Source organism: Malaya genurostris, chromosome 3 (assembly GCF_030247185.1).
Source record: "Malaya genurostris strain Urasoe2022 chromosome 3, Malgen_1.1, whole genome shotgun sequence".
NCBI lineage: Eukaryota > Metazoa > Arthropoda > Insecta > Diptera > Culicidae > Malaya > Malaya genurostris.
This window is the reverse complement of record NC_080572.1, coordinates 195,225,034-195,247,975: the sequence shown is the minus strand read 5'-3', so window position 1 is coordinate 195,247,975 and position 22,942 is coordinate 195,225,034. Positions and strand designations below refer to the sequence as shown.

The window sequence follows — 22,942 nt, the reverse complement described above, 5'->3', positions numbered from 1 at the left end:
GCTATTCACGAACTTACTCATTCTTTTGCAGATTCAGGAAGGTAATCGAATCTCCGAAACCCACAAAAGCATCCTCGCTGATGGTTGAGATATTGTTCGAACGTAGGTCCAGATGCCGCAGACGGTGCAGTGGTCGGAGGGCCTCGCTCGGGATCCGATGTAAATTGTTATCGCCGAGACGAAGATACTGGAGGTTTTCTATGAACGAAGAGAACAATAAAATGGAAATATGCCGTAAAACAACCCATTCAGATAATGACAGCTGCAAATGGTTTCACCTACCTTCCAGCCCTTCGAAAGCATCCTTATCGATGTAGGATATCGAATTTCCTTCCAGCTCCAGGGAATTCAACAGGATCAGATGGCTAAAGACACGGGGTGGAACTTCGGTGAGCTGGTTGTGAGCCAGTATGAGCGAATCAAGATTCTGGAGACCTAGTTGAAAGGGAAATATAGTCAACATTATCCTGGGAATGATGACGGTGCCATAAAAGATAACGGACAAAGTAATACTGACCTTCGAAATCACCTTCTTTGATGGTTTTGATACGATTTTCTTGAAGCTCAAGCTTTCGAAGCATATCCAGGATGGCAAGGGCTTTTTGGGGAACCGAGGTGAGCTCATTGCCGCCGAGATTAAGCCGTTTCAACTTCCTGTTGGGAGGAATAGTATAAGGATAAGTATGTTTATGCAGTTCAAGATGATTTATGGATCGAAATCCAGTCACTTACTTATCCAAACCACGGAACGCGTCCGGTTCGATTGAAGTCAGTTTGTTTTCGTAGATCGTCAGTATCTCAAGCGTATCTAACCCTTCGAATGCCCGGTTGTGGATTGCAGAGATGCGGTTGTGATTCAGATTCAGAATCAGCAGGTGGTGAAGGTTTTTCAGTGCACTCGAAGGCACCGTCATCAGCTGGTTCTGGGAAACGTCAAGCTGCGTCAAACCACGACCTGCAAAAGAGGGTAAAAAAAGAAACGTTTTGATACTGACGCGGATCCGATGCCTTTTTATCATCATCATCACCGGGAATAAGTGAAAATACAATGCCAGTGAAAACACGGTGGAAGTGAAGATGAAAAGCTTTGAGAAAAAAGAAACACCTTTGGTGGATTCTTTTTCCATTCTCTCTCACTCACTTTTCTTCTGTTTGGTTGAACCCAGCTGCTAAACCGGGCGATTTAAAATCTCTGGAGATTAAACAGTCACCGTTACATTCCGTATAACTTTGTCACGGATTGTCTTTGTCTTGCCCACGGGATTCGGTCTACAATAAGAGGGAAACTTTTTCCGAAATAACAAAATCCTTCGAATGCAGTCGAGTGTGAACAAAGAAAAGCGAATTCAACTTTCCTGGTAAGTGTTGTGCTCTTGATAATTGATTCCGAATCGAGAGAACACGTTTTCCACTTGGGAATTTTTTTTTTTTTGGCACCAAATCTAACAGTAAACAGATTACTTTTTGACTTACCTAGGGAACTCAGCGATGTTTCTTCGATGGCTGCCAAACTGCTGTTGTGGATCGTCAGGTGTCGGATGTCAAGCGAGAGGAACACGAATCCTTGTAACTTGGGTAAATTATTATGTCGCAGTTTCAGATAGAAAATGATTGGATTCTTCCCTTTCAGCGCACTCATCGCCTTCGTGATGTGCTGGATATCGGTTGCCTCGCACAAGATATCGAGACCGTTCTTTTTCACCTGACATTGACACGGACTGATATCCGCTCCCGGGGGACACGTTTGCGGCGGATTGGATTGGGCCGCTACCTTCGTCAACAGTTGCAGCTGCACACAGAGTGCCAGCGACACCGTCAACAGCAGTGACGCTTTCCAACCGTGCGGGAGCAACCGTAGCCCAAGGGTGCGAGGTTTGCCGCAGTGCCGAGATGACGACGGTGGCCGCCATTCGGTGCTCGTATCCGGTTCCGTTGAGCTCCTTGTGCGCTTCGCTGTCCGGTGGACATTCCCTGGCGGCATCTTCCCGAGGGGGTGCCGTCTAGTGCGGTTTTTTCTTCTTCTTCTTTCGCGCCGGCACGCTGGTTAAATTTACATCTGAAATAATTTAAGAGAGATATGCAATACTGAAAAACTGCCATGAGATGAAAAAAGAAATTTCTTAGAAATTGTTTTTAAATTGCTTGAAACTAAATAATAAAAATTAAATTTTCAAATTCACGTTGCTCTTTCCTTATTATAGCGATGTGCAGAATAGTTTCATTCAATATAAAATTATCATTTCGGATTCGCTGCATACGCTGTTTATCATTAGCGGATGTTTTCATTTCGTGTTGCGGTCAATGGGTTGGCAGAATTAAATTTCTCATTATGCAATAACCACCAAAAACAGGATCGAAAAACAAAGCGAGAGTTTGTGCAACCAAAAATGCAATTATACTTCAATTCCACCTTTCCCATTATGAAATAGCAATCTGCATAAACAAAACGGACTTTTGTTCGCTATTGTTTTGCGGTGAAATGCAATTCAAATTCGCATCAAAACTCATCCACATCCTAATTTGATACAAAGTTCCACACTTACAGTGCAAATGGAAATATTACCTATTCATTGGCAGCGATGTTGATACCGCTCTTAATATATCATGTTCATTCTCATATATTTCGGGATTTTGTACCTTACAGCGTATGTCGATACCTCAATTCAAATTACTAGATAAATTGCTAAAATGCATACGCGCTCAATTTGCACCAGAGCTCAATAAATTATTACACGGAAAAAGACGGAATGGAAATGTCAGCGAGAAAACGAATGAAACTGAATCGCTTGTTTCATACTTCTGAATACCGATATAGTCGATCACCAAAATGGCTGCCAGCCATGCCCATGCGGGAATAATTGATTGATTGTGTGAATAATTTCGAGCGTGGATTGAATAAAATGACCGGTTGTCTAATCACGAAAAAAGAAAAAAGTCGAAAACCCGTTTTCGTTTGGCACGTCAGTGAAGTCATTATACGCCGTTGCAAAATATAAGTGTTCTGCAAATAGTACAATCTTTACGTCTGCTTAGCGGTTCAAATTGAACGGCCGAGATTAGCATTAAGCAGTTCAATTTGAACTGCTCTGCACTAATGAGTCAAAGACGAAGCGTAAAAAATGTTAATCATGAAACTTAATGCAGTTATTATTCTTTATTGGAACCTGGAATAGTGTTAACCATAGAATGCTCTTGTGATTTTTGTTTATGTAAAACGCAAATTTCTACCCCATAATTGAAATCTGTCTTAAGTTACTCAATTTCAATGTATTAAGAAATAAGCGGTACACCTTCATTCCAAAGCCTTTCGCGAAGAAGCCTATAAAATAATATTCGAGTTTGAAGCTATAAAATAATATTCGAGAATGAAGCTCTCTATAGAGTCATTATTAAGTTCATCTGCGAAGATCCTCTCTTGCATTTGCTATGGTATGGATAGTATAGTTAAATTCAAATGAAACGTCATATATTCCTGAATTTCATCCGGATCCGCCTTCCGGTTACGGAATCACAAGTTGGTAAGTGTTAAAAAATTTCAGACTATGAAATAAACGACGACCTAAAGAAGTAATGAAATTTTCAAATTCATTCTTGGAGCTATTTCAAAATTCAAATCGGGTAAGTTGTAGGATAGCGGATGGTTAAAAATTTCCAACCTTCAAATAGTTGACGACGCAAAATTAGGGACGATATCATCGAGATTGGTATCATACATCATTCCGATTTGTTTGTCTGGTTTGTCATCATTTTTAACTCAAAATACCCAAATGCCCTCACAAACAAACCCTGGCTATATTCACAAAATTCTGCATAAAAAATATCAGATTTCAGAAAATTTGTTACTGCTTGCTGATCGGGTTGTCTAACCCAGTATGCCGATGACGATGCTTTTGCTACCACCAATGATTGTGATTGAATTAACCAAACTGCTCAACGAAATGTAAGCTAGAACTGAGATATTTAAATATTAAACCATGATGATATTTCATCCACCAGAGCTGTGAATAGTTAACAATGTGTTGAAATCTCACAGAGTGAAATCGAAACATCTTCTTCGCTACCCACCAGCTCGTAATCGAAAGTTCCGAAGAAGTTGGTCTCCGTTGGAACCATCCTGAAGCAACGGTGCACAAGATCTAGTCCCAGAACTACACTTGAGTAAGTTGTTAGTATTCATGGAACTTGAACAGCCGTTATCAGTGGCAACACGGTAACCGGACCTATGTTAGTCTTCGTTCTTTCCCTTTCCCCATTTGTTCAAATTGGTAGAACCCATGGGATAGGAGAATTTTTAATTGTTGCTCCACTAAAACACTGGTCCCTAATTTTGTTCACCAAATTGAGCTTCGATATTGTTTCTCAGGGATAGAGCCAAGATATTAAAAACGATCACAGTCCAAACCGTTGATTTCCGAGCGAGTAATCCGTTAAAATGGCGTGGTGTTTTAATGAAAGAGATGAACATGAATACAACTGCCATCTGAATTATTAATCTGATTCAGGTAGATTTTTTCTAAAGAGTCTTTTCCTAGAAATAACTCAAGTGACTTGATTCGTTGTTCTTCTTGCAGTCAACATGTGTTCTATTCGTCCATTCGTGGGAAGACCATGGGAAAAGGAATAGGAACGTAAAAGCGAGCAGTTTCCGACTAAGAGAGACTTCTGTGTATAAAGTTTCCACTTTCACGATAAAATATTCAACAAGAGAGTAATTTCCATTGGTGCGAGGAAATGCGGAAGGTGACGACATAGCAAAATGAATAAATTATCGGTAAGCTAGAACTGAACAGAAAAAGCAATCTAAATGTAATCGATGGCGGCTTGGCTTCCTAAGCTGAATGAAATTGTTTGCAATTCAATTTCACCTTTCAACTGTGGCCAATATTTTCTTCAAAACAATCATGTTGTTCCTGTCAATCATTGAATTTCAAACATTCGGGTTTATTGTTATATAAAGGACACCCTACAGCGAATCGAGCAAATAATCCAAGCAACCGTTTCGATCGCTATCACTAATACAATCACGTTATACGGGTGTTTATGGGTTCCCCCCGGCTAACCTAACCTAACTTGTAGCAACAGCACAAATCTGAAGCTCAATAATACCGTGAAGCAACGTGTTGATTCACCAGTGGAAACATTTCGCGTCAATATTTGTTTTCTCAAACAATGTTCCTAGCAACGAATGGGTACCGAAATTTTGTTCCAGCTCTGGGGTAGATCTCTAATTTAGCACGTCACTTGATAATGCATGAATGAAAATTCAAAATTGGATTTCAAGAAAAATAGCAACAATAAATATTGATTCCAGTTTCCAAATTTTCGGTATTTGTTTTCGCATACCGCCAGTACCTGTAGGTTCTGTAACATCAGCTCGACTCCGCCTGATCGAAAGTTGAGCAACAGCAACTCCCGTCAATTATTTTGGTGCACATACCCTAAACTCTTCCAAAATAGAACGCTGATGTCATGAAGAAGTATGTGCCCCTAATAGAGGCAGAAAATTTGTTAGTCAACTTTCCACTTTGTTCTGTTTTGGAAAATCATTCCATTGCCATCTCAACGCGCTGTCGGTCTTCAGCAGTCTGACGCCGTGGCATAACTCAGGGGAAATAGACTCTTCGTGTGTTTTCCGAGCCAAATTTTGCTCCGACAGGGGTGTTAAAATGTATGGAATGGGAAATGAACGAATGTTTCTCGGAACTTTTACGGCCCGGGATAAATAGAGAAAATGAAATTCCCCAATTGCATCTGTGAATGGGTAAATATATTCCATGTTCATACAATCGTAATGAAAGCCGAGTTAGTGTTTTCGGTTGGAAAATGAAACTCGGTGAATGTTGAGCTTTAACTAATCGAACAGACCTGCTACCTTTTATTCGTTCATGAATGACAAATTATATTCAGTCTTGAATATCATTAGCAACATCTCAAAACGTTTTTTTTTTTAATTTAAACGGGATTCTTCGATTCAGTACGCACAGATTGCTGTGTAACTTCATTAGTACCGTAAATATGCTCGCTGCCTTCCTCCTTCCGGAACCGTGATAGTGTAAGTAGAAGGTACGGAACACGCAATCGTTCCTCTGGCTGTATTATACCAAGCTGGAGAGCAGAAAATCGATATCATCATCACTGGTTTGGTTCAGGATCTAATTTTAGCACCCCGTCAGCTCGGGTTTTGCGATAAAGTTCATATCCTTGCAACGTCGGCCCCTTTTTTGGGTGACCTCCAGAAGATACGAGGAAATACGGGACTGTAAGTCAACTGATCACATTTTACTGTAATCATGTAAGTAGGCCTTCTGATAATATGCAACATGTAGTAGTGCTTCAGCTTTTGTAATAAGAGCTGTGACATTTTTGTCGGCAATGCGACCCACAGACCCACCCACAGACAACCGGGAAGCCTTGCCACGAGCAGGCACCAGAGACGTCGCATTTATTAACGTATCCGCATTGCTCCGACTCCCTGCGGAAGAAAGGAGATACCTAGATCAAGTGGTACCACTTCAACCGCAACGGCATGCCTTCCGGTGATGAATAATGTATTCAGTAGAATGACTCCAGGCCGGTCGAGATAGGGATGTCAAGCATCGGTTAATGGATGATGGGACATCCCGGCTGGTGTGCTTCCTGGGAACCTTTCCGAACTCGGTAGTAATCGATTCTATAACGAGTTGTGTGGGAAATTGCTTTGCAGAAATCGTAATAAATATCGACGGGAAGCCAACCCAGTTAGAAGGCCATTTGCTTACCGGATCAGTTCGGGCCGGCAGTGATTTTCTGGGATGACAAAAAGAATGAGTTTTTGATCAAGGAATTTCTGTCGAAAAAAGGGTGCTTTTTAGGAGATAAAAATTGGTGGCATGGGAAGAAGAGTTTAGTTTATCAACCGTAAGAGTTAGTGTGAAAAAATTTCCGAAATTTGTTTCTACCACTTTCAGAATGAATTAGGACTGAGCTGATTTTGGTGGTGTAAATACAAAATGATTTATCTGATTATGCAAGCATTGAATCAGAAACTTTTATTCCTTCAGTTTATGGTTAAAGAATTTCAGCAAGGTAATTCCAGAAATTGATAACAAGTCATCAGATTCCACATACTCCGATTTCGATGAAACTTTGCATATGTTTTCATTATAGCAAAGCTTTTGTTCTGCACGGTCAGAAAGACCGATTCGACACGATATTAAAAAAAGCTATATGCGTTTGAAGTTAATTCAACTCATGACAACTCAAAAAAGTACTAATGTTATTGAACAGGTGTTTAATTAGAAGTTTTCGGAAATCTAGTGGGTGAACAGAAAAGATCATTCATTGAAAAAAAATTCAATAATTTTCAATTATTAAAAACTTAAATCCTCTATATTTGAAACAAGAAAAAGCTAAATGAAAAAGACGGGTGGGTAATGTCTGAGACATAACGAATAAAACTGACATACTTTTCCACACTTCGAAAAAAAATTCTTTAGTTTGAGCGAATTTTATTCCCATTCATTATAAAAAGGTAACCAAACATGATGGAATTACATGTATGTTGAATCTTACCAAAAAATTGGAATAACTACATTTTCATGATACTGTAAATAACATGATGGCGTAATGTAGAACTTTTTTAATCCGCCTAGTGGTGTACCCTCTACTTATATTTTAAAAAATATCACTAGAAGATTCCGTGAAGAATGAAGGAACCGGAAGTCGCATTCGGATGAATTCTTTGAGACTATAAGAACTTTTATTTGAGCCTGTTTGCGGAAATCGATCAAATCATCTCTGAGAAAACTGAGGGAGTCTTATTTTAAACTTTTTGACCACTATTTCCGGTATTTATGGAACCGGGAACTTGGAACAAGTATACCCGAAGTCGGTTCGTTTAAGTTAAGTAACTGAAACAGCCTAAAAGTTGAGTCATTTTTAAGCCAAATCTAGAAGAATTTTACCTTTTTTTGCATCGTCGCTCTAAATGACGGTGTGAAATTCAATAGCAACCTATGGGACTATGAGATTTTTTTATTTTATGAGTGACATTGTTTGACACATACTCACACACATACATGCACAGACACATACATTGTTCAGCTTGATGAACTGTGTCGAATGATATAGAACACTTAGCCCTCTGGGCCAATTTTCACTAGTCAATTTTTCAAGAGATTGCATAAGCTTTCTATATGAGAAAGGCAATAAATGTACTTTTATATAAAAGCATCGTTTTCACGATCTTGTAATAACACTAACAAGTAGGTACAAATTGAATAAAAGAATTAGAACTTTACATATTTTTCACCTGAAAAATGTAAATTTTAATGTCGCAACCCTGCATGCTACACAAAATTGAACGAAGCACGCTGCGAACGGAACAAAGCCGCACGTACCGTCGTGTACTAGTTTTGCATCGTCATTTTGAATGACGATTTGAATGTTTTGACACTCATCGCCCTATAATTTCGGAACCGGAAGTTGGATCAGGATGAAATTGCACAGCATATTTAAATACAATGAGAGCTTTCATTTGAATCATGATTCGTCTGAATCGACTTAACCGCTTCGTTTTTTTTGAAGATTTTCTTCACTAATATCGGTGTTTTCGGAAGCGGAAACTGGGAACTAGTAGTCCCAGAGTAGTTTTTTACATTCACTAACTAACAAGATCAGCCAACTAGAAGAATTTAGTTGTAAGTTTTATTTAAATGTGCACCTCGTTTCGCCATCGCTTGTGAAAAAATACTCATGAAATTGAAAATTTTCACTAATCGCGCTGTAATACCGGAACCAAAAGTCAGATCTGGATCAACTTTTGGGGGAATTTTTAAAAAAAATTCAAGACCTTTTATTTGCTGTTTAGTTTGTAAAAATCGGTCAAGAAATTTCCAAGAAAATTTCCTTGTAATTCCGGAACCGGTAGTCGGATCCAAATGAAACTTAACAAAATTGTATGAGGCCATAAAACCTTTCATATAAATTAACGTTTGTGAAAATCGGTTCAGCCATCTCTGAGAACATTAAGTGACATTATTTGTCACATACACACATACACACACAGGCATTTTGTGATCTCGACGAACTGAGTCGACTGGTATATGACACTCAGCTCTCCGGATCTCGGTTGTAAAGTCGATTTTCACAGCGATTGCATAGCCTATATGAGATAGGCAAAAAATCAAACGAAACCAAATATTTTCAATTTTTTTTAGAATCTGCTCGGATTTGCCTGCTTAAATTTGGAAACTCGGAAATAATGACTAATCGGATTCGTCAACTCGTTAAGTTATAGTGTATTATTATGAATAGCCTTAATTTTAATACTTGTATTGTCTATTGAAGCTACCATGTATCTAAGAGATATGTAAGATTTTTTAAGGAATTACATAGTTGTATAGGTGATCAGTGACCACAACAAGTATTACACTCAGTTCGTGCTCGCATCTCACCCAACACAATCAAAAATCGTTTGCCGTCGAAGCAAAAGAAACAAAGAAAATACAGTGCAGTGAACAATAGAGTGTACGGAATGGTCAAATAGGATTTAACAAAGTTTGAAACTTGCCCTGCAAGACCGAATTCAATTTGTATAGATTTCAACCGTTGCAAAGTTAGACCAGCAGCAAATAGAATTGAAATCTTACTTAAAGAACGAATGCATCTAGACGCTGATAAAGTAAGTGAGATTCAATTCAACAAGCCGTCTAACTGTGTGTACATTATGTTTAAACGTGAAAGCGATGCAATTGCATTCGCTTCGGTTAACAACGAGGTGCACAGCGTTGAGTGTGACAACATTAAATACAAAATTCCTGTCCAATGTACAACAAGGCGCTTCTATAGCAACTAGCAACGAGCTTAAAACTGCGAACAACAACAAAACCACCGATGCGGCAATGGAGGACGAGACGAACCACGAACAAAGTGCCCCTCAACCCTCGCAGGAGGGAAATGGGAGCTCTTCTCCTCCTAGAAAAAGAGTGACAACGAGATCCACTTCAAAAAATTATTTGTTTAAAAATTCGGCTCATTCGGCCACGTAAAGCTTGTTCGCAAAAAGGCCTGAATAAAAATATCTTTTAAATAAAAAAAAGTATTACACTCAGTATTCCCATCTCTCACCAAATGAGCAGTACACTGGTCAAGCCAACAATGTTGATCTGTAACGAAGAATTAACAATTGCTTTATAGGCGAGAAATCAATTTTAAGAGCATTTTGATAATAAATTGAATGAGAAAATTGACCGTCACAACGTGCACAGAAGTGTTTCCCTCGTATTAGTCAAAATACCAATGATTTATAAGCATACATAGAGAGTGTCTGTTCTACTAGCGAGCAAAACATGTCGCGAGCCCACTGTACTCAACCACTGACAATATTCCGTGTTTCTATGGGTCGGTTTTGCATGATGCGCTTTATGCGTTGATTCGTTCAATTCATGGGATTGAAATTTTACGCGCCTTAATTTGGCACTGAATTTCTACTTAACGCTCGTTCGTACCAAACATTTTAGAGAACTTCAATTTAAAAAAAACTGTCGAGTTTTGCAAAACGCAATTCAATTTGAACTGCTCTGCACTGACGAGTCAAAGACGAAACGTAAAGAAAATTTCAAAACGCTTATGTGCCCTCAGCAAAAACAGGATAACAACTAAATCGTCTCAATTTTAAGTTATTTGTTATTACCTTATACTACTAAAAATTTTACTATAAATTGCTGATCATATTTTCGATGATATGGAGATAAATTTATGTTGCTGCGTTAAATACAACGAGAGATGTTCCTTATTAAGCTCTACCTATTCTCATAAAGAGTAAATTTTGAAAAGGCGTCTCATAGGAAAGTAAGTCACGACCACAAAATTTAAAATTTGTGCCTCCGAATAATTTTGCAAGATTTTTATATTGAGCATGCAAATAAAAACAACATGTGACATTAATGTTATCTATGCTTTTCTAGAATTGACGAAATTACATCTAAAACTGTTTATAGGCATTTGCAAAACTTCAAACACTATAAAATGGTTCTACATTCTATACATTTGTTTATGAAGATAGTTTTCCTAGAAGTAACTTATTTAATCATTAAAATGACTAGCCAAAAGGAACACCAAAGCAATTTTTTCTACTCTAAAAGGCATTTCTTTCGTCATAAGTTTTAAAAATATTTAATGCTAGCCCGCAAATTTTTCAACGGATTCAAATTAAACGATATTTATTACATAACAAATTTTTTCCCCAATTTTGCAAAGGCCTAGAACACGACCAAAAATCAATTATTTAAAATTTAAAAATTAGTTTATTTCATTGTGCGTCAAAATTTTATTAAAATAAACATATTTGTTACAAACGTGCTTAATCCACCTAAAAGGGGGATGATACTCTTTTTTACCTTTATATATATATATATATATATATATATATATATATATATATATATATATATATATATATATATATATATATATATATATATATATATATATATAATTCAGAGACAAGCATAACCAAAAAATAGTTCGTATGTCCATGAATTAGTATGACGACCAAATTGAAATAGATTTGAGTCCAGCTTTGAAGATTTTTGGTATCGTTATCTTCTATGATGGTTTGAATTTAAAAAAAACTCATCCCCCTGTAATTTCAAAATTGGGAGTCGGAATCAGATAAAATTCACCAATTTTGTATAAGTTTATTTTAATTTGAATTTTTGTTTACTGAATTCGTTTCGGCCTTCTTTTAGTTTCTCGATTCCCGATATTCTCGGGCGTAGCCGAAGTCAGTTAAATCCGCTTAATGGATTGCAAAACCATTTCATTAGATTCGAAATTTTTGACAATCAGTGAAAAATCTTAGAAAAATCGTATTGTGTTTCACATAATTTTTTTGTGTATCTTCCAGGATCGAAAACCGAATACAGGTAAAACTGAAATAAGGTTATTTGGCTGTCAGAATCTGTTAACCCGATAAAACCGAGAAAATGATGTGAAATTTTCACACTAATCACCCTGTATCTCCTGAACCGGAAGTCGGATCTGATTAAAAAACAAGCAATTTTTATGGGATCTTAAGACCCTTTATTTGAATGTTAGATGGACGAAATAGGTTCAGCCATCTAGTAGCAAAATGAGTGACATTATTTTAATTTTATTACATATATCATCCTGTAGTGCCAGAAATCGGACTCAAATAAAAGTCAGAAACCTTATATGGGAGCATAGGACTGTTCATATGAGTCCAAGTTTGTAGAAACTAGTTAAGCCATCTCTGAGAAAAATTAGTGAAATTATTTTTCACACACACATTTGCTTAGCTCGACGAACTTCTTCGAATTGTATAAGGGTGTAAGAAGTTGTGTTCTTCCAGCAATTACTGTTACAAGATGTATAAAACAATATAAAAATGAATTTGTTTTGAATTTGGAAATACTGCCATCTTTCTAATTCATATATGAACGATTATGTTGCCAAAAACTAACCGTGCTAAAATTGCAACGTCATGAAAAAGGGTACTGTACATAGTCGTTTAGGTGGTAAAAAACAATTTCATAAAACAGTATTGAAAATCGTGTTTCACTTTGCTCTGAAATATCGCTTTATCATCAAGCGCGTAAAATTCCTACTATTGGAATAAGGCGAAAAGTCGCTTACACAAAAATATCGATGTCTCCATTAAAAATTAAAGGATTTGGTTTGTTGGATAGCTATTACTGTGTAGAAAATATGTCTAAAACCATTTTCTGGTTTATTTTAAATTGTGACAGCTCTTGTCATAAAAATTGAATAAAACTTCGTATAACTCTAACTGTTAGATACACCGTGGTTAAAAATTCAACAATGGAACTCTCTTCATTTTCTCATAGAAGGCTGAATATACTAAAAAAAAACTTGCTTTTTCTTATTCAAGACTCAAATAAAAGTTTTTTGGAGAATCCCTTAGAAATATTCATGGAAACATGAGATATACAAGAAAGGCATCGTTTAACCACTAGGAAAATTAAATCAGGTTTTTTATATGTTTTTGTGTTCTGTGTAAAACATCGCTTTTGTTTCAAAATGATTTTTATAGAAACTGCAACAAATTTGCAAAATTTTTATTCTTTTCCGTCAAATTTGTACAAAAAAGTAAGATTTAGTTATGGTGCACATCGTTTACTAAACATGTCCTCTTTTTGAACAACCATATCTCAGGAACGAGAGCGGGTCATATCGCCGAAAGCCATTTCGCCGAAAGTCGTTTCGCCGAATGCCATTTCGCCGAAAGTCGTTTCGCCGAATAGGTCATTTCGCCGAAAGTCGTTTCGCCGAAAGGGTCATCTCGCCGAAAGGGTCATCTCGCCGAAAGGGTCATTTCTCCGTAAGGGTCATATCTTCTGCATGTTATTTCCCTTGTATAACTGATGTGGCGCAGCCACATAACCGAAGCCAAGATGGCTCGGCGGCACAAAGCCGCCGAGCCGACGCCAGCTAAGTCGGCCGCCGAGCCGACGCCAGCTGAGTCGGCCACCGACCCGCCGTCGGAAGCGGCGGCCTCTTGCATACAAACCTGTAACCGCCTCGTTTGCCCGGTCTACTCAAAGCTAGGTTTCTTTGCTTTAGTTAGGTCCGAACGAGCGGTAGCGAGGTCGGACAGCACATGAACCATAACGATGTGGCGTAGCCGCATTAGTATTTTATTCATTTTCACTTAATAAACGGAAAATACCACCTACATTTGCCTAGTAATTGCTTTGATTCTTACTAGCTAATAGTCAACAAGTTTTCTTGGGAACTACTCTCTGAGGTTCATGAATCAATCTTTATTCAAGAGTACAACAATCAATCATTATTCAAGAAGTACAATGGTAGGTTAACAAAACGGGCGTTAACGCTATCATCTTTCTTTTGTCTTTAATTTAAATCAATTATAATTACGATTTCAGGATTCGGCGAAATGACACTTTCGGCGAAATGGCTTTCGGCGAAATGGCATTCGGAGAAGTGACCCATTCGGCGAAATGTCATTCGGCAAAATAACCCTTTCGGCGAAATGACTTTCGGCGAAACGGCTTTCGGCGAAATGGCTTTCGGCGAAATGACCCTGATCCGTTTATGTGAATTTCATTTGCGAGCTATGAATTGTTGCTATCTCAACAAAAGCTAACATTCTTTCAAACAGTTGTGCCATTATTAGAAACGTTAGCCTCATTAACTGTTCAATTCGAATCCAAGTATGATATGACGACCATAGCACTCATTATTTTATCACTTTCCGTGAAATAAAACAAATATGTATACTCGCATTGAGCGAGTGAATAGCGGGTTTGACTTCCGCTAACAAAAAAAACGAAAAAAAAACTTTTGCACGTTAGGTGCATGAAGTTCCCGACCAAAGTAAAGATAGTTGAACATCCCCTCGTCCGACACTCAATAGAAGAAAACTGCTCAAGAACTTGAATCCATTACCGTTACATGATATCGGGATACGACGGAAGGAACACATGACGACGATGGCAGAACAAAAAGGGTAAAGGGTGAAGTTCCACGGTTTCTAGTGTTCTGAAATTCATAACAGTACCATCAACATACGGTCCCAGCAGGTCGGTATGCCGTTCGAGCAACGCAGGTGGTGTGAGTTCCCGACTTCGTATCCCGACCGTGTTCACCGTCAACCGTCAGTAACCCTCGCTTCATAACGGGATACGGGGTGTGGGGTTTTGACGGAACCAAGATGGATAACCGTATGCGCAGTGTACACGCGAAGTACCTCGTTGCATATCTGTGTATAATTCTGTATCAGTAGCCACGTCAGCCATGTGCAAAACGCGCTAATGGTGCCTCTATGCGAGTTGAAGCTGTTGCTTCAGAGCGGAATTCCACCCCAACTCGGCAGAAAGTTTGCAACTTTTCGCGCGACATGAGGTGTAAAGAGGACGGAACGTGGGCATGGCACCAGGTGGGAGCACACATCAGGGTCGTCATTTGCCTTCACCTATCCACCGGGGGGTCTTTCCAACATTAGCTGCTGACCCAACAACCCACCCCCGGGTACTTGATAAATGATGTTTTATGTGCGGAGGCAGCTCAGTGCTCGAATGAAGCATTACTTGATGGAACTTTCTTTTTTTTTGCCTGCTTCTCCAACTGAGGGTAGGTTATCTAATATGGGAAGTGTTCTGATAAAATACCGTCAGAGCATGAGAACGTGGATGAGAAAATTTCGTTGCCGGTTGACTGAAGCATCTCTGATTAGCCTCAGGTTAGTGTTGTTGGTTGTGGGAAACCGAAATTTGATTTTACACTTTAGCTTATGAAGATAAGCTTAGCAGAAGGCCAAAGCATAACTTTGTCACTATGAGCTTTTGGGATTGACTTATTAATTTTGAAGACAATGAAACCGGATGAGATGCATCTTGCATTCAAACAATGTGTTGTTTGAATAATTTACAATTTGTTAAGAGTCTATAAGCCAGAAACTTATTTTCGAAATACAAGCAAATATATCTATTGCTAACATGATATTTCGAACAAATTTCACAATATTATGAACATTACATATTCGATTAAGCTCTGTACAATTGTTTTGTGTTGTGAAATCTTAAAAATAAAAGAGAGACATTGCAGAGTGGAGAAATGGAACTTGAACACGACTTTACTCAACCATTTCATAAAAATAAAAAAAGAACGACGGGTGGGTAATGTCTGAGACATAACTGGATGACGTGAATATGAATAAAATTGACATTCTTTTTCACACTTTGGAAAATTTTCCTTTAATTTGAGGGGATTCTTTTCCCATATGTCATAAAAAAGATAAACAAACATTACAGAGATACATTTATGTTGAATTTTATGAAAATAAAATAGAATAATTGCATTTTTCATGATATTGTAAGTAAAGTAATGGCGACGACCGACGTACAACATGTGAAAAAACCTGTTTTAATCCACCTAGTGGTGTAATGATGCCTTCTCATATCTAACATATCCTTAAAAAACAAGTTTCTTAAACCAAATGTCAAATTAAAAAGCAATCCACATTATTTGGTTCATCGATTCGACAGGTTTACTGGAATGGGTTGTGGTTTTTGTCCAACGGCAAATTGAACATCGAGTTTTACCTTCTTTCAATACTAAAGTTATTGAAAGCTTGGGAATCGAAATTCAAACCATTCATGAGATTTATTTGATCGCTGCAGCATATTTGCTATTCCAAAGGCACCGGTAAACAATTAAATTTCTATAAAGGCGATTTACAAAAACTCTCGAGATATCGATCGAAATATTTCGTAATAGGGGACTTAAATGCAAAGCATGTCCAGTGGAATTGTAGGCAAAATAACAGTAATGGTAAAATACTTCATAATCAACGCTTTGTTGGTTACTTTAAAGTTCTTTATCCCAGTAATCCGACTTGTTTCTCTTCCGTGAAAAACCCGTCCACAATTGATCTGGTTCTAACAAATCAAAGTCACATTTGTAGTGAACCGATTACACATGCTGACTTTGACTCAGATCTTCTTCCTGTAACATTCAGACTTTCCAACGAAGCTTTAATTAATCCAATTAGTTCTATATTCAACTATCATAGAGCCAATTGGTTTGAATACAGATCTCACATTGAAAATCATGTGGATTAAATTATTTTAGAAAGATCTGCGGACACCGCAACAGATAATTTGAATCATTACATTATCGAAACTAGAAATCTTTCAGTTCCCAAAGCTCAAACTAAATTGATGACAATCTTCAACTGCTCATTCGCTTGAAGAATGTTCGTCGACGACAATATCAACGTTCCTGTTATGAAAAAACATAGTTAAGGATTTATAAAATGAAACTACGAGGTCTGCTCAAAAAGTTCCCGGAATTTTTTAATTGCGCGCGTCTGGAGAGTCCGGTGGTCAAAATTTTTTTTTATTGTGTTGGTACATATGTCCCTAATGTATGGTGAAATTTTCAGCTGTATTCATTGTTTACATTCTGTCTTGTAGCGGCTGGTGTAGACGTGTTTTTTTTGAGCTCGGCGAATTTTTGTTAGTTTAAACAATGGAAGAATTGAAGAGTCAAAGAATTTGTATTAAATTTTGCGTGAAAAATGAAATAAAGTGTAACCAAGTGTGCTAAATGTTACAGAGAGCCTACGGTGAGTCTGCTATGAAAAAACAAGTGTTTACGAGTGGTATAAGCGTTTCCAAGATGGCCGCGAAGACGTTGATGACGACGAACGCTCCGGTCGACTCAGCACGTCAATAATCGATGAAAACGTGGGAAAAGTGGAAAAAATGATTATGGATGATCGCCGAATCACTATTAGAGAAGTTGCTGATGAAGTTGGCATATCAGTTGGCTCATGCCATCATATTTTTTCAAATGTTTTGGGCATGAAACGAGTGGCAGCAAAATTCGTTCCAAAACTGTTTCTGCTTGTTCGTGATTTTTTGGCTAAAAACAAGACTTTAATCATGTCCCAACCTCCTTATTCACCAGATATCGCTCCGTGTGATTTTTTCCTGTTCCCAAAGTTGAAGAGACCCATGAAAGGACAGCGTTTTTCATCGATTGAAGAGATAAAGGTAGAATCGCTGAGAGTGCTACAGAGCATTACAAAAAGTGACTATCAGGGGTGTTTCGAAGACTGGAAAAAACGCTGGCATAAGTGTATTATATCTAGGGGGGATTACTTCGAAGGGGACCATATAGATGTAGACGAATAAATAAATATTTTTTTAGAAAAATGAGAATTCCGGGTACTTTTTGAACAGACCTCGTAAACATAGATTTACTCTTTTGCGAAATGAAAATTTCGCTAAAAAAGTTTAACGAATTAAACCATATTCAAAACCTTTCTGGAAACTTTCTAAGCTTCTAAAGGGGTGGGTAGGATCTAACACTTTTGAAAAATCTTTTTCTTTTCATTATATTTTCTAATACTAAAACATTTCATGAATATTCTGTGAAATTTTCATGCCTATTGGAATGAAACTCTGGAAGTTATAGTCCTTTATCTATGGCTATCTCATTCTGCGAAGAAGCAAGAGCTCGGCGCACAGGCCCAAGATTTCTATTTCGATTGACTTAACAACTTGACAAAACATTCTTGAAATGACTTATTGTAACAAAATACAAAAGAAAAAATATTAGTTTTCAAAAGTGTTAGACTCTACGGGCTCCCCTGAATTTTAAACGCGATTTTCTCGGAAGCACGTTTCGAAAGTCTGTGTCCATCGTCAGTCGAAAACTACTTCACCTTTTATTTTCAAATTTTGCACACTCTTTCCACATGTGAAATACTAGAGCCCTAACGAATTTCTTTTCGTTGTTTGTTACTTTGGAGAGGTTTTACAGCCACAAAATGGCGGATTTTTTCGTGAAAAATCGTAATTTTTACTTTAACAATCACCGAAACTTTTAAAAATAAAAAAAAATCAAACAAAAACGTTGAGGTCTAGAAAAACATCTACTACAACAATTCTGCTTTGATTTGTGCACTTCTGATTAGTCTCCGCTACGATGCAGTGGACACCGAAAATCGCGATATCTAAGAAGCGTCATCAAAAATGTTTCTTCACCGCCTTATTTCTCAATAATTTCCATCGAAAAAAATATTAAATGTTGTTCAAATGATGCTTTATGCAAAATATTTCAATTTATTCTTAGGAACGATAGCTCTACAAAAAATTCGCAAAAAATCCTGATCTCAAGGAAGGAAATCAAATACGTCTAACAAAAGGCGAAAAAGCTCGAGAAACTTGCTCAACAGTTCGAGAGTGTCCACAATTTTAATTTGGAAATGAAGTCTCAGTGAAATATGAGCATATTTCAACCCAACAGTTATCACAAGATGACATTATTGAGACGAATTTTGATTAAATTAAGTCAATTATTAGGAAACTTAAAAACATAAAGGCTCCTGGTAATGATGGAATTTTTAATATTCTTATTAAAAATCTTCCCGATGTTGCTTGAGACTCCTGGTTAAAATTTTCAACAAGTGTTTTTCATTAGCTTACGTCCCAAAAAGATGGAAAAACGCTAAAGTAATTCCTATCCTCAAACCTGAGAAAAACCCAGCAGTTTACTTTCTTCTATCAGTAAACTTTTTGAAAAAAATATCTTGTTGAGAATGATGTCTCATATGAATGAGAATTCAATTTTTTTTACCAGAGCAGTTTGGATTTCGTCATGAACACTCAACTACTCATCAACTTGTCAGAGTAACGAACATGATAAAAGCAAATAAATCTTCTGGGTTATCCACTGGAGTTGCTCTTCTAGACATAGAAAAAGCATTCGACAGTGTTTGGCACAAAGGTTTAGTAGCAAAAATGTCTGATTTCCAGTTTCCCATTTATTTGATCAAAATGATTCAAAATTATTTACCTGATCGTACTCTTCAGGTTAGCTATAAGAATTGTAAATCTGAATTACTACCCGTACGAGCAGGTTTTCCGCAGGGTTCGAGCGTAGCTCCAATCTTGTATAATATTTTCACTTCTGATCTTCCAAATCCGGTTGTCCGAAATCGCTATTCTGTGACGACACAAGTCTGTTAGCCACAGGTAGAAATCTAAAAGTGATCTGCAGTCGCCTACAAAGAAGTTTTAATATTTTCAGTGATTATTTGTCAAAATGGAAATTAAACCAAATGCAGCAAAAGCGCAATTAATTATCTTTCCTCAGAAGCCAAGAGCTTCTTTTCTTAAACCAAACAATAATCACATTCTCAAATTGAATGGCTTGGAATTGACATGGTCTGATCAAGCTAAATACTTAGGTTTAACGTATGACAAAAAACTCACTTTCAAGGATCACATTGAAGGAATCCAGGCAAAATGTAATAAATATATTAAATGTTCATATACTCTTATAAACAGAACTTATTATTTTTTAAAAAAATTCTCAGACCAGCCATGCTTTATGTAGTACCAATTTGGTCTAATTGTTGTTCCACCAAAAAGAAAACGCTTCAAAGGATTCAGAATAAAATTAGAACCATTAGATGTAATGTCATAAAATATTATAAGCAAATTCCGACAAAAATCGATGCAATCTTCAATTGAATCGATTCGCTCTCTATATTAGTTAGTAAGTTAGTATATAAGTTCCTTTTCCCTAGAGTGCCTATAACCAGAGTGATGACTTCTCATCCGTAATGTTGGCAATTTCGTGTGCTTTACATTGTAATTGACAGGTTGTTTGCTCGTTTGTAACTGGAAGCTGCCACTCTATTTTTCCCCATTACACAATACAAGTATCACACCAAAAAAAATTGAATTTTACAGATGACTTAATCCCTCATACGATGTAATTCATAAAGACCTAATTTGTCAAATGAAGGAAAATCTCATTTGTAATGACAATGTTAGATGAGCTTGAATTTTACTGGTTTCGACTGTAACTTGCGTTCTGCTAGCAGGTGCGACTGTATAAATTCAAATGCACCTTTTACCAGCCAAGCAAATGCATGCTTCTGTGGCTCGGTCGATTAACAGACGTACTTGCGATCCAATGATTCTCGGTTTCAAGTCGCGACGCTCTCAGTATTCTTTTTTTTATTTTAATGAATTTCATGTATGGAGTTTTAGAAACAATATTAAATGTTCTTCCACGTAAATTTGCGTGAGCTGCGACGCTCCAATTACGTGCATCTAATAAGATGTAAAATCACATTTTTTTAAGTGTGTAGGTTTACAATTTTCCCTACACAAAAGTCACAGAATTGCGGAAGCAAATAATGCCTTAATGGTAATAACTCATGTGCATAATAGGGCTGAAAAGTCACCACTTGTGGCTGAACACCCAATTTAAATCTAAATAATTTAATTTTAACTCATATTTCAATAAATACATATTAAAAAACCTGTTTTAATCCACCTAGTGGTGTAATGATGCCTTTCTCATGTACATATAATATTGTGGTATTCTAATCAAAAAAATTCTCTTCGAGTTTTGAAAGAAACCAAGAGATTGTTTATGCATAACATACAGAATAAAACAGTGCTTTGATTGCGTAAGCCATCCTTAAGAAAACGAAATGGGTTCACTATTATTTGCACTTTCCGGAATCCGGAACCAGATACCGGAAACCAGGATAGCCGGAAACACTTTGTGAAGTTGCCTACTGATAATGACTATCGATTTGTGTAGTTTTGAGACCAGTTTAGAAATTTTTTTACGTATTTTGTTTCGCCGGTTTAAGTGACGGTGTACAATATTGAACACACTTTACCCTATAATTCCGGAACCGGAAGTCGGATCTGGATGAAATTCAGGAATTCCGTATGGCAAGGATGGCTTTTATCGTATCAAAGAATGCTCGCTCGCAACTCTTCCACGATTGAATCAGTGCCATCAAAAAGAGTTGGAAATCATCGCAACAACAAAAACCCGGCATGGCCCATTTAACATAGAATCGACATCAGTGCGAGAGCGAATTTCTCTCGATGACATTTCTGAGAATCAGAGGTTAGCACGCTGCTGTGGGGATCTTCTCTGAAGCAACAAACGGTCGCTTATTCTCGTTTCGCGATCCGATTCTATACAGGCAGTTGATAATTGCGATAGAATCATTTCACTATTGCCGCTTATTCTAACTATATGCCTATAATCTTTGTATAAGTTGTGTCTATGAAAATGTATGTGAATGCTCCACAGAAGGGTTTTGAAATATTGCTACCTAGTATGAGAATCATCAAGTTGAATCATCGACTCGATTTTCTGCGATAATTGTCAACTTGCGATTCTCTCTTAAGAAATTCCACACAGCAACGATCATTATCAGACTGTATTTTTTTTTTAATGGCCGTGAAATACTCAGAGTATGAAGTGGAGCGAGGGAATGTAGACAAAATTCTCTCGCGGTTCATGCATTGAGAGACTCGAGTTCTTGTAGCATCTTCTATCGGATTGAAAATGTTGTATACAATATAGATAGCAATATAGCAGCTTCTGTGAAATTTTCGGCAATCACCAACACTGCCGTATGGGACCACGAGACCTTTCATTTGAATCCTAATTAGTCAAAATCGGTTCAGCCATCTCCGAGAAAACCTAGTGAGATTATTTGACACATACACACACATACACACCCCCCCCCCCCACACACACACACACACACACACACACACACACACACACACACACACACACACACACATATACACACACACACACACACACACACACACACACACACACACACACACACACACACACACACACACAGACATTGCTCTGCTCGATGAACTGAGTCGAATAGTATATGACACTTGGCCCTCCGGGCCAATTTTCACTGGTCTGTTTTTCAAGTGATTGCATAACCTTTCTATATGAGAAAGGCAAAAATGTTCTAAGTTGATATTTCACCTGCAAAAATGCCAGTAAAATCGACTGATGATATTTAGACTAGCCGCAAACTTCACTACTATGCAATTGCCCCAGTTACCTTCCTTCTAGCATATTTCGGAGACTGGCTGTAATTGTGTTCTAAACAAAATTGAGAGCGTATAACCAAAAGGTATTACTGACCTATGGATGACCATTGTCACTTAGCTAATTCATTTGGACAATGTTTATTACGATTAAGTCAACATCAACTAAGTTTATATTTTTACTCATTTTTCTTCGGAAACATGATTCACGTAATACTTGTCTACACAACCTTTTAGTACAAAATGCTCAATTTTAACGAGAATGGGGACGATCACTTTAGTTGATTGAATTAAAAGATGACTTTATAATCAAGATTTCGAAGATTTATTCCTTATTCTTCAGGGCACAAATACTTTTTTCCCCTACTACCTGCTTGACGAAAATAGGTGTAGTCATTTTGCCCTGAAGATGAAGAAATAAACCTTCGAATCGTTGGCCGTTAACGTGAAATAAATATTTTAAAGCCAAATCACGTAAGGCAACAGTCAACATAATTCCTATTTATATTCCGAATTGACGGAATGTCAACGACTTTTGATCTCAG

The 22,942-nt window shown here is 37.4% G+C and overlaps 1 protein-coding gene across 2 annotated transcripts in view; it reads right to left on the bottom strand.

Moving 5' to 3' along the window:
* The window catches only part of LOC131434972 (slit homolog 2 protein), a 143,783-nt gene that overhangs the window by 48,013 nt on the left and 72,828 nt on the right, over positions 1–22,942 (bottom strand). For both annotated transcript variants that reach the window (XM_058602352.1, XM_058602353.1), the window contains 5 exons: positions 1,474–2,056; positions 733–955; positions 518–654; positions 283–435; positions 18–198 (listed from right to left, as the gene is read on the bottom strand). In XM_058602352.1, the coding sequence (XP_058458335.1) occupies positions 18–198; positions 283–435; positions 518–654; positions 733–955; positions 1,474–1,981 (1,202 nt within the window). In that variant the 5' untranslated portion in view covers positions 1,982–2,056. The remainder of the gene's footprint in view (positions 1–17; positions 199–282; positions 436–517; positions 655–732; positions 956–1,473; positions 2,057–22,942) is intronic.